The sequence below is a fragment of the Callithrix jacchus genome, chromosome 14 (genome assembly GCF_049354715.1).
Source record: "Callithrix jacchus isolate 240 chromosome 14, calJac240_pri, whole genome shotgun sequence".
Lineage (NCBI taxonomy): Eukaryota > Metazoa > Chordata > Mammalia > Primates > Cebidae > Callithrix > Callithrix jacchus.
Genome location: NC_133515.1, coordinates 105120660 through 105132451, shown reverse-complemented (window position 1 = coordinate 105132451; position 11792 = coordinate 105120660). Strand labels below are relative to the sequence as shown.

The window sequence follows — 11792 nt, the reverse complement described above, 5'->3', positions numbered from 1 at the left end:
ACGTATTTTCCTTATTTATTTTTTTCTCTCCCCATCAAAATAGAATCTCCATGAAGGCAAGGGCTTTTGTTTACTTCGTTCACTGCTGAATCCCCAGGACCCAAACCAGTGCCTGTTTTATTAATAAAACAAGGAATGAATGTGTTCAATGAAGAAACAGTCAGAGCTAAATTTACTAAGCAATTGCTGAGACTCAGTTACATTTATTTATTTACTTTTTTAGAGAACGGGTCAGGCTTTGTTGCCCAAGCTGGTCTCCAACTCCTGACCTCAAGCGATCCTCCCGGTTTAGTCTCCCAAAGCACCAGGATTACAGGCGTCAGCCATCACACCCGGCGGAGACTCAATTATAAGGGGCCCACAGATAACATCTAATTCTTACAGAGGAAACTGAGGCACAAGTAAGCAAGAGAGCCGTGATTAGAAACCTAGGTCTAACTCACAGCCCGTGAGTTTTCCTCCAAGCCCCGATTCTTCCCCTTAAAAAAAGCCAGCGAGGGGCGAGACCCGGAGGGCAGAGCCCGCGCTCGCGAGCCCGGCCCTGCGCAGCACCCCCAGCAGCCTGATAAGCAACTCGGTCTCGGAACGAATGACCGTCGAACAGAGTTGGATCGAATCACTCAGCAGTAGGCGTCGCCCACTTTCTTATTGGTTAGTTTTGGTTTCCAGAAGTAGTAGGAAAGGAAGACAGTCTGCGAGGGGGCTGCGGGCTTTGCTGAGCCTCGTCCCCGATTGCGTGGTTTCGCTGCCGCGCAGGCGCACGGAATCCTAAGTCCGGGGCTTGCGTTTCCGGCCGGAGGGCTTCTCCCGCCTCTCCCGGAAGCTGCTCTCGCTACTCGGGTAACGGGTCCCGGCGGTGGCAACTGCCGCGGCGCCGCGATGGACCTCGAGGAGGCGGTAAGGAGGCGGCGCGCCTGGCGGGCCCTGACTGTCGCGGCCGGAGGGAAGAGAAGCTGAGGAGGAGCGGCGGAGGCTTTGGGCTGGGGCGGCCACCGGTTGGAGGAAGGCGGGGCGCAGGGCTGCGGGGCGGGGTGAGGTCTGGGGCTGGCTGGCCGCGCGCGCGCGCGCGGCTTTGGTAAAAAGGCTGGAGTTTCTGGCTCGGCGAGGTTGTGGGTGAGGGAGGGTGTGGTGTTTATCGTTATGGGTGTGTTTAAGGTTGAAGTTGTGGGTTTTGTGGGGTGGCCACCCACCGGGCTCATCCTCTCGAGACTGGACCACCTACAAGTTCCCTTTGATGCTGGGGTGGGTGAGGGAAGGGCAGGGCTTGGAACCTGAGATGCCTCCTGGTAACCCCTGTCGGTCTTTCTGGGAATCCTCGCCACAGTCTTCTGCAGGGATTCTAGATTAAGATTTGGGAACTCCCCAAATTGTCCAGCTCACTGCAACCTCCACCACCCAGGTTCATTCGTCGTAGTGTTAGTACGGGGTCACTGAACACTACCAAGTTGCCAAAATTAATTTGGCATGCCTTTTTTTTTTTTTAAGCTACTGCGTAAAATGACACATTTTCGTTATTTCTTTTTGAGACAAGGTCTCACTTTGTCCCCCAGGCTAGAGCGCAGTAGCAAGATGATGGCTCACTGCAGCGTTGACCTGCTGGGCTCGAGAGATCCTCCCGCCTCAGCCTCCCAATTAGCTAGGACTACAGACGCGAGCCACCACTCCTGGCTTATTTTTTCTTATTTTTTGTAGGGGCGGGGGTCTCGCTATGTTGCCCAGACTGGTATTGAACTCCTGGGCTCAGGTGATCTTCCTGCCTCAGCCCCCCAAAGTGCTGGGATTACAGGGGTGAGCCCCCACACTCAGCCAGATGGCACACACACTCTTTGATGGTATTAAATGATACTCGATAAGATCAATGCTAATAACAAGTCAAACTCCATAGAGGTGGGAATCAGAGAATTAGGTCTGTATATACAGAAGCAGTACTATCTTATAGTAGATGCCCAAAAAATATTTGTTGAATGGTGGGTGGCTAACTTCTGTAAATGCTAGGCTGATGAATTAATAATTATAACTCACCATTAGCTAGTGTATTCCCAGACTAGGGACCATGTCTGTTTCGAATCCCTAGCACCTAGAAAAATGCCTAGTACGCACATAGTTGATTCCTTACGTTGCCGAGTGGATAAATCATAACTCGAAACTAGTACAAATCTAGTTCCTCTGTGGCATGTGCTTTTAGTGTCCTGGAAGAGTTCCAAATGGTATTTGCATTTTTAAAAAGTCTTCTCTCTGCTTGTTTGTCATCTTTCTCACAGCATTTTCAAGGAGCTTTGTTTACTCATCTTTGTTTCCAGTTTATCCCATTACCTCCTTTTCTCTTTTTTCCTCTACATATTTCAGTAAATTTCCTCCAATAGTTTAATTTGGTTTCATACCACCCCTCTCCTTGTTTGCAGATAATCTCTCTCATATATTTTCTATTGTCTAAGATTTTTTATTTATAAAGTCCCCAGGAACCCACTGCAGTATAATGCACTCAATGTGGCTTGATGGGAACACCTTTTCTATCCTCTTCTCCCATAGGAAGAGTTTAAAGAACGTTGTACTCAGTGTGAGGCTGTCTCATGGGGTCTTACTGATGAAGGCAAATATTACTGCACTTCCTGCCACAATGTTACAGAGGTAAGTAACAAACACCATTTATGAATTCGCATATGTTTTAAAAATTGCTGTTTCAGCCTGATATATAGTCTAAGTCCCAAAGAATTTGGTTGATTCTTGTCACTCGTGCAATGCCAAATTTCCAAGGATGCGAGTGGTCTTAGGTACTTACACATAGGTTAAGGAATTTGTGAATTAGATTGAGGATGACTTTTTGAAATTATGTTGAGCCACGTTTATAAATGACCTCTTATTCAGAGTGTTGGTTGAAGGGAAATAATTAAAGTTGTACTTAGAAGATGATACATTTCTTTTTATTAGTTAGTACTTACTTTTTTTTAATGTGTCATGGTGGCTTAGAGGTTTGGAAGATAGAATGTTAGAAAGCTTGAGGATTGTTGGGAATATTTTGGAACTATGCTTCATTATCCTGTTATCTTTGTATAGTACCTTATAGATTGCAAAGTGTTTTTTGGCTCCGTTACTGCATTTCCTCCTCATCACAAACTGTGAGAGGTACTGTTACGCCTGTTGATAGGGCTCGCAAGTTGAGCGAGTTTGCCAAAGTTATGCAAGTACCGAGTGTTCAGTCAGGACCTGAATGTAATGTGAGTCTTCTGTCTTCAGTGTTCGTTTTACCCATCACACCTGCCTCTTAAAGTAGAGATTGTCAAACTGTCCTGTGTAACCTTGGAAACAAGCCCACCTTCACACTGTGAGTGCTAGGTCCTATTGTGAATACACCTGCAGGCCAGCATCACCAAAATAATCAAGGGGGTAGACAGTCTGCTACTGGACAGGCTAAATGTGCCAGGACTCTCCTCTGGGGGAAAGGATTTCCTCAAAGTCTACAGAGCCAGGAAGGAACAAACGTTACCTTCACCATACAGGCTTAAGAAAGGCAAATTTGGAACAAGTAAATGTAACCGAGTAGACTTCTGCTTCTGGCTAAGATGGAGTAACAGAGACCCGATTTACTTTTGTTCCTTAAACAACGAAAAACCTGGACAAAATATATGAAGTGAGTAACAGGAAAAAATTTTTTCCTTGAAAAAGCTGGTGAATTGAGCTTGCAAGTCTGTTACACAAGTGCTTGTCCTTGAGACAGTGTTCTTCAGTCTGCAGCCAGAATGCTTATCTCTGCTTCCTATTTAGTCACACAGAACGTTAGAAAGATCTGTACTCACTCGATGAAATTGTTGGGGTGATGGAGATATTTGTTGTGTTGATTATAGTGATGGTTTCGTAGTTTGTGTGTGCGCGTGAGTGTGTGCATGTCTGTGTATGTCAGATTGTGCACTTGACAGATGTACTGTTTGGTCCTCACCTTCAGTGTGTAGTGAGGAGCTGGCAGTTTTACTCTTGCTTTTGTACTGTAATGTAGTTATAAACACAGTGAAGAAAGAGTTTGTTTAATGGAGCATTTGCCATTAGTAGTTGAAGTCAGAGTACTGTTTTTATGGGAATTGAACTACATTAACTAATTGCTTTTCTAGTTCTGATTTTGATAATGTTTCCATTTGATTCTGTTTGGTCAAATCTGCTGCAGTCATTTTTTAGTTTGCAAGAATCTGATACCACTACCTAGCTCCCCATTTGAAAGACTATCAACCCGTGTGGAGTAACTAGTCAAGAATGGAGAGTTCATGAAGGTGGACAACATCTTTATAAAGATCAAGAACCTAGCTCACTGCCTTCCTCTCAGACGATAGGCTTAAAGGAAAAAAAAGTTCTGTGTTGCACAAATTCAGTAGTTATTCTTGTCTTTCTGGAGATCCAGCCACGTTCTTCACATAGAATGTGAGAAAGTGATGTAGTTGGGGCTCCCTGGAGTTGGGCAGTGTGGTGATGTTGAAATACAGTGAGCAGGGAATGGCCTGTGAAACAGTTACAGCTATGGAAAATGGAAGTCATGGTACAACTTGCCCTGTCTCTCTGCCCCTTTTATTGCCCTCCCTCTTCCTCTGTATATAACTCTCAAGCTTTGGGCACACTGCAGTCTGGGAAAGGCCTTCCAAATTGATAAAGGAACCAAAATGTTATCCTGGTATATTTTATCCAGGAAAAAAACTGTAAAGTCACAAATCTGTTGAATTTAGACAATAGATACTTTTGCAAGAGTTTCATGAGTATTTAAAAAGGTATAGGCTAGACTTGTATAATTTTAATAGATTTTTATGACTATAAGAGCAATGTATAATTATTATAGAAAATTTGGAAATTATGAAGCTGAAAGCTAAAATCACCAGTAATCTATATCTGTCTCTTTTTTCCTATGTATGAAATGGAGAAAGTGATGTGTGAGTACTGTTCAATCTTTTGCCTTAACAATTTGGAAAAATACTTGATCTAAACATTTGCAGGCATTGTTATAGATTGTAAATATTCCAGAATCGCCATTCAGTAATTTAATTAATTATAGCTCTGGTTTTAGATGTTTCACTTTTTCATGTTTTTTGCTTTTTCACATCATGTGTAGTACAGATTTTAAGTGTTTTTTTCTGGCTACCCTTTATAAGTTTTACTTATCCTTGCTAGATGACAGCTTTTATATTTATTCTGATGTGTCTTACGTTCTCAGTGTGGCCCACCCAGTATGCCAGAATTGCTTTGAATATGGGGCCTGCAATCCCAGCTACTTGGGAGGCTGAGGCAGGAGAATCGTTTGAACCCGGGAGGCGGAGGTTGCAGTGAGCCAAGATTGCGCCATTGCACTCCTGCCTGGGCAACAAGAGCGAAACTACGTCTCCAAAAAAATCAAAAACAAAAACAAAAAAAAGACTCAACACTTTATTTTTAGTTGTGGGGGAGCCAGAATCTTTGATACTTGCCATTGAGAGCAGTTGGGATTGAAGACTCTGGTATGAATTATACGAAGCATTTTAGTCATTCTAAAATTCTATAAGTTTAATTAAAAATAAAATGTAATGAGTACTTTCATAATTTCAGAAATGAAAGCAATTTTAGAGTATTATTCAAGGACATGGAAAAGAAGGCCAAAACTAATCTGTCTGTAGGTTAGGCATTACCAGTTACAATAAATACATTAAATTATTTTAATACTGAAGTGTATTTTGTGTGGAGAAAAAAGTGAGTAAATTTGACTTTTGGTTTGTAAAAGTTAAAAAGTGATTTAAAGTAAAAGTTTATTCATTTAACAAATACTTTATGGTTACTGTATTCCAGGCACTGTTTTAGGTAATGAGAAATTTTGAATCAAGAAACAATAGAAAGATTAACTAGAATGTTAAAGATTTATAATTTTCCCAAGATTCTACCATCCTCAGTCCTGGCACTCACAGTTTGGTTCATTAGAAAATGCTTGGAAAAATGCCTCAGGGGATGTAAAACTGTCTTTTTAATGGTCTTGTTCTGTTTCCTGTAGAGATCTAAGGAAGTTATAAACAGTGATATTATTCCTAATGCCCAGATAAAAGCCCTCAACCGGGGGCTTAAAAGGAAAAATAACTCTGGTAAGTGCTTTCTTCACATGTGCTTAACATTCTTTATTCACATCTTTCACTTTCATGATGTGAGACATGGAATGGAATTTCAAGTAGATTTTAGAGAAAATGACAGGTTTTATCTACTGGCATATGTTCTTCTATGTCTGTTATTAATTGTGGTGAATATGATCTCCTATGCTTTTATAGAAAAAATACTTGTTTTCTGAAATAATTCAACGGTGGAATTGTTAGGAAGTTGAATACAATATTGAGCTTCCAGAAATCTGTTTCTCATATTGAATTTTTAACACACCCATTGGGAAAATTATTTTCCCTTAAAATGGCCCCAGCATAAGTGTGCTTAAAAAGGTAAAGTATTTTATTAATCCGGTGAGTCCATAAAATTAACCATTATTGAGAAGGATCTTAGGTAAAGTGTAACTGATGCTTTTTGTTTTTGTGACTAAGTACATAGGACCAAATTCCCAAGTTTGAAATGAGGCTAATGATAATGGGGACTCTTCTATATGAGAAGGATACACACACATTAAAAAATATATATTTATTTATTTATTTATTTATTTATATGTGTGTGTTTATGAAATAGTTACAAAATACATTGACATTCTGTTTTTTTTTGAGATGGAGTCTCGCTTTGTTGCCAGGCTGGAGTGCAGAGGTGGCACAATCTTGGCTCACTGCAGCTCCTGGGTTCAAGCGATTTCTCTGCCGCAGCCTCCCAAGTATCTGGGACTACAGGTGCATGCCACCATACCCAGCTAATCTTTGTATTTTTAGTAGAAACAGGGTTTTACCATGTCGGCCAGATGGTCTCAATCTCTTGACCTCGTGATCCTCCCGTCTGGGCCTCCCAAAATGCTGGGATTATAGTCGTGAACCACTGTGCCCGGCCACATTGATATTCTTAGATGAATAACAGTGAATGCCTAAATGCTATTTCATGTTTCTGTTTAGCCTTTAGTAGTGACTGTTTTTATTAGGCTAAAACCTGATTAATTTTTGTTAAATTTTGTCAGAGTAAAACCTGATTAATTTGGCCTTGACCTATTTAAATAGTTAAAATGTATAGTTTGGACGTACATTTCTTAAGGAACCTCAGGTGCTTTTATTAGGTATTAAGTGTACAGTCAACCTCATTGCCCTTCATTTCTTCATTTGTAAAATGAGAACAAAATATCATCCATTATGGAAAATAGGAACACAGACTCAGAATATAACCATATCAGTTTCTAAGAACAGTTATGCAAAATATAACCTTATCAGTTTCTAAGAACAGTATGCAAGAAGAAGAGGGAGTATATGCATATAGCTTGAAGAGTTTAAACCTCCTTTACTTATATACCCATCAAAATTATTGGCTTTTCTATTAGACTCTTACAACCTGAGACCCTTCTTGGGAAAGAATTGGGTCATTCAGCAGGGATGGGGAGACTTTGTGACATTCAGGTAAGGGAGAAGAGTTGAATCCTCTGGCATTCTGCAGAGAAGAAATCTTGAAGTCAGTAACAGACCTCAGAAGCTCCATGTAAAAAGGACTGATAACAAGCTTTTGGAAGAGTTACAGTATTTTTCCAGTGGTGAGGGGTAAAACATAAGGGTCTTCACAGACTTTTCCTTCAGCTGGTAGTTGTCGTTAAACATGTAACCCTGTCTGTTGTGGTGGCAGGTTTCTTCACAATCTCTCCTAGGGTGCTTTTGAGTATTCAAGAAAATAACCCACTTGAAATACCCAGCATACACTTGGCACTGGGCTGAGATCAGTATTAGTACCTTGCTTTAATTTTCTCCTTATAACCTAGAACCATTTCAGAAAAAGCAAAATGCCACTGAGCAGTTTATTTTCTTTGAACGTTCTTATTGTCATTTCTACACTCCTGTATCATGAGATCTTGACATTCATTCATTCATTCATTACAAGTTCACTCTTCCCTTGTGAGATGCAACAGAAAAGTAGTGGAAGCGGTGACTGAGTATTTTTATTTAGGATTTTGCTGGGCATCGTTCAGGAAAATACACATTTTTAAAACTTGTTTCACTTTTTTTAACATGGTGACTATTCATTTTTTTACCTTTAGGTTAGTATTTCAGAAAAAATATATATAATGGAAAACATTTGAAATCTGAAATTATATAAAATATTTAGTTTCAACATTTGGTTACACATTTGCTAGGTTGTAAACAAGAGACTATAAGAATGGAAACCTTTTTCAATGGTACAAAAATTTCAAGTCACTAAGCTGCTAAGTTGTGGGTTAATTTAAAAAAAAAGGAAAAATTCAAGTCATAATGTGTAAAACACAAATTGTAACTGTAGTAGCATTAGACTTAGTAAATTAGGATTGCAAATGCTAAAATGTGCTATTTGTCATTTAGAAAAAGGCTGGGATTGGTATGTGTGTGAAGGTTTCCAGCACATTCTTTATCAACAAGCAGAAGCCTTAAAGAACCTTGGAGTAGGCCCAGAGTTAAAGGTAAATACATTTGTGACTCGATGCTAATTTTACATACTATTCTTAAAGAACAGTAAGATTTAGAGTGGAACGAAGGAGAAATCAGTAATAATACTAGGGCTGCTGGAAGAATACTTTTTCTGATGTTTTTGCTTTAATCCTTTCAGTAGGCCAGCAATTCTGGAAGTGTGTTCTACAGGATGTAAATAAGCAGTTCATCTGAAAGAAAAATGTAAAGGTTTTAGTCTTCAGGTACTTGGGAAACAACAGGTTAAATAAAGTAAAACTCAAATAACTTTGGGGGTTTATTAGTGCCTTTTTTGTGTTAATGTGCTTGTTTAATTTCCAGGGAACGTCCTGTGTGGTGTTCACAATTTGAGAACAAAATTGTTTGGTGTATGTACATAATGTCTGTCAGGACTCGAGTTCCAGAGAACGTGCTTTGGACAGTGATATGTTAAACCAGTGGTTCACCTGAGTGTGCTCACAATCACCTGGGGGGCTTCATAAAGCACCAGTCACTGGACCTTAGCCCCAGAATTTCTAAGTTAGTAGGTCAGAAGTAGGGCCTAAGAATGTGCATTTCTAATGAGTTCTCAAGGGACACCGATGCTTCCAGTGCAGGGACCAACCACACTTTGACTTTGCTGCCTCCCTGGAGCAACATAGTATTTCTGTAGTTACTTGAATTTCATATTCCTTCATCTAGTACAAGCCATTTCGGGAATGCTTTAAAAAGCCAGTTTTTTAGCAACAAGTTGTTCACTTGCTTCGTATTCTTCATTGGAAACCAACTGTTGAGATATCCAGCCTAGTTGGGGAGAGGGATTTATGCATATGTGAAATGAGTAGACATGAATTTATATGGTGATATACACAAGTGATTTTTTTTAAGATATGGAGTCTTGCTTTGTCACCTAGACTGGAGTGCAGTGGCATGATCTTGGTTCACTGCAACCTCCGCCTCCCACGTTCGAGCAGTTCTCCTGCCTCAGCCTCCTGAGTAGCTGGGGACTATAGGCTTATGCCACTACGCCCTGCTAATTTTTTGTATTTTAGTAGAGACAGGGTTTCACCATGTTACCCAGGCTGGTCTTAAACTCCTGAGTTTAGGCAGTCTGCCTGCTTCGGCCTCCCAAAGTGCTAGGATTACAGGTATGAGCCACCACCTCACTTATAAGTGATATTACTCATAAGTGATATTAAAGGCAAAAAGAGAACAGAGAAAGATCAATGTGGTCTGCAGTCACCAAGGAAATATTCGTAGAGGAAGGAGCCTTTGCTGTTCAAACCGGTGGTTGGGGCAAGCCAAAACAGAACAACCACTCTGATCCTTAATTTACTTAATATGCAAAAGAAAAGGACTCAGCTAGGTGATTTTCATGCTCTTTCCTTCTCTAAAATCTAAAATTAAGAAGGATTTTTTTCTGTGTTTCTCAGGTACCTGATACTATGATGATAGTATAATTCTTTTTTTTTTTTTTTTTTTTTTTTTTTTGTGAGATGGAGTCTTGCTCTGTCCCAGGCTGGAGTGCAGTAATGCGATCTTGGCTCACTGCAATCTCTGCCTCCTGGTTCAAGCGATTCCCCTGCCTCAGCCTCCTGAGTAGCTGGGACTACAGGTGTGCACCACTATGCCTGACTAATTTTTTGTATTTTAGTTGAGACAGGGTTCACCATGTTGGCCAGGATGGTCTCAATCTTCAGACCTTGTGATCTGCCTGCCTTGGCCTCCGAAAGGATTACAGGCGTGAGCCACTGCTCCTGGCCTACTATAATTCTTTTTAAGGAAAAGCAGGTAGGAAGACATTTAGATGGAAGCCTGAACCAGCCCTCCAGGTGATTCTGACACACACTCAAGCTCGAGAACCACTGGTTTAACATATCAGTCCCCAATGTGCATTTTATGGGACTCAGGTTTTGATAGATGCTATGTATAGACACCGAAGATTTTGTTCTCAAATTGTAAATATGGTATATAACATTTCCTGGAAATTGATATGTACATTAATGTGTAAAGTACAAGAGAACTGTGGTATAGATATGCCTGCACATTTGTCGTCATAACCTGAATCACCCACCACTCATTTCCCTTCCACCTTAGAATGACGTTTTACATAATTTTTGGAAGCGCTACCTTCAGAAGAGCAAGCAGGCATATTGTAAGAACCCAGTTTATACCACTGGAAGGAAACCTACGGTAAGTCACACGTCAGAAAAGTTGGACTAAAAGACATGTCTAGTGAGATGTAGAGATGAAGATGGGTCCACGACCAGTTTGAGTATCTGGGATTATGATCCTTGTCAGAGGATTTTCAATTAAGAGGTTTCTGTTAGAGTCCTTCGAAGGGCAGGGTCACTGATTTAAACACTGGAATACAGTTTTTTTCTTCATCATTTTCCTGCAGTGTGGAATTAATTTTCACAACTTATTAGATCAGTTGAAACGTAAAGGAATTTGTGGTTGATTTTCTAAATACAAGATAGAATTTCTATCACTGTACTATTAAAAGAATTTTTGCATATTATTGTTCTGTTTGCTTGAAATACCTACTTACTTTATGTGGCATTTCAAGATTCAGCTCAGTTATCATCTCTTAGAAGCCTTTATGTGAAAAAAAATAAATCTGGATATTCTCCACATCCATCAGAACAGCTATATTTTTACCAGTTTCTTTGTAACTGCTTTATGAATGTGCCATGTAACATTTTATTTAGGGTTGAGGATGGTTCTGCTACAAAAAGCAAGTTTGATAATTTTTTTTGTTCATTTGTTTGGTTTTTGTTGAGATGGAGTTTTGCTCTTGTCGCCCAGGCTTAAGGGCAATGGCGCAATCTCAGGTCACTGCAACCTCTGCCTCCTGGATTCAAGTGATTCTCTTGCCTCAGCCTCCCAAGTAGCTGGAATTACTGGTACCTGGCACCATGCCTGGCTAATTTTTGTATTTTTAGTAGAGATGGGGTTTCACCATCTTGGCCAGGCTAATCTTGAACTCCTGACCTCAGGTGATCTGCCTGCCTCAGCCTTCCAAAGTGCTGGGATTACAGTCATGAGCCACCACGCTCGGCCAGTTTCATAATTTTTGATGTGTGGTACAGACACTCCTTAGCATGGGGTCACATCCCCATTAACCCATTGTAAGCTGAAAATATCTTGAAGTTGAACATGCAGGCTCACAACTGTAATCTCAACACTTTGAGAGGCTAGGGCAGGAGGATTGCTTTAGCCCCGAAGTTTGAGAGCAGCCTGGGTAACGTAATGAGACCC

The 11792-nt window shown here is 40.6% G+C and overlaps 1 protein-coding gene across 4 annotated transcripts in view; it reads left to right on the top strand.

Moving 5' to 3' along the window:
- Positions 1 to 831: 831 nt before the first annotated feature.
- The window catches only part of TAF1B (TATA-box binding protein associated factor, RNA polymerase I subunit B), a 77167-nt gene continuing 66206 nt past the window's right edge, over positions 832 to 11792 (top strand). For 2 of the 4 annotated variants that reach the window (XM_078349972.1, XM_002758040.6), the window contains exons 1-5: positions 832 to 897; positions 2530 to 2628; positions 5993 to 6080; positions 8448 to 8545; positions 10629 to 10724. Coding sequence is in view for 1 of the 4 variants with exons in the window: in XM_002758040.6 (XP_002758086.3) it covers positions 880 to 897; positions 2530 to 2628; positions 5993 to 6080; positions 8448 to 8545; positions 10629 to 10724 (399 nt within the window). In the remaining 3 variants the exon portion in view is untranslated. The other 2 variants (XM_008981147.5, XM_078349971.1) reach the window with 2 other exon arrangements.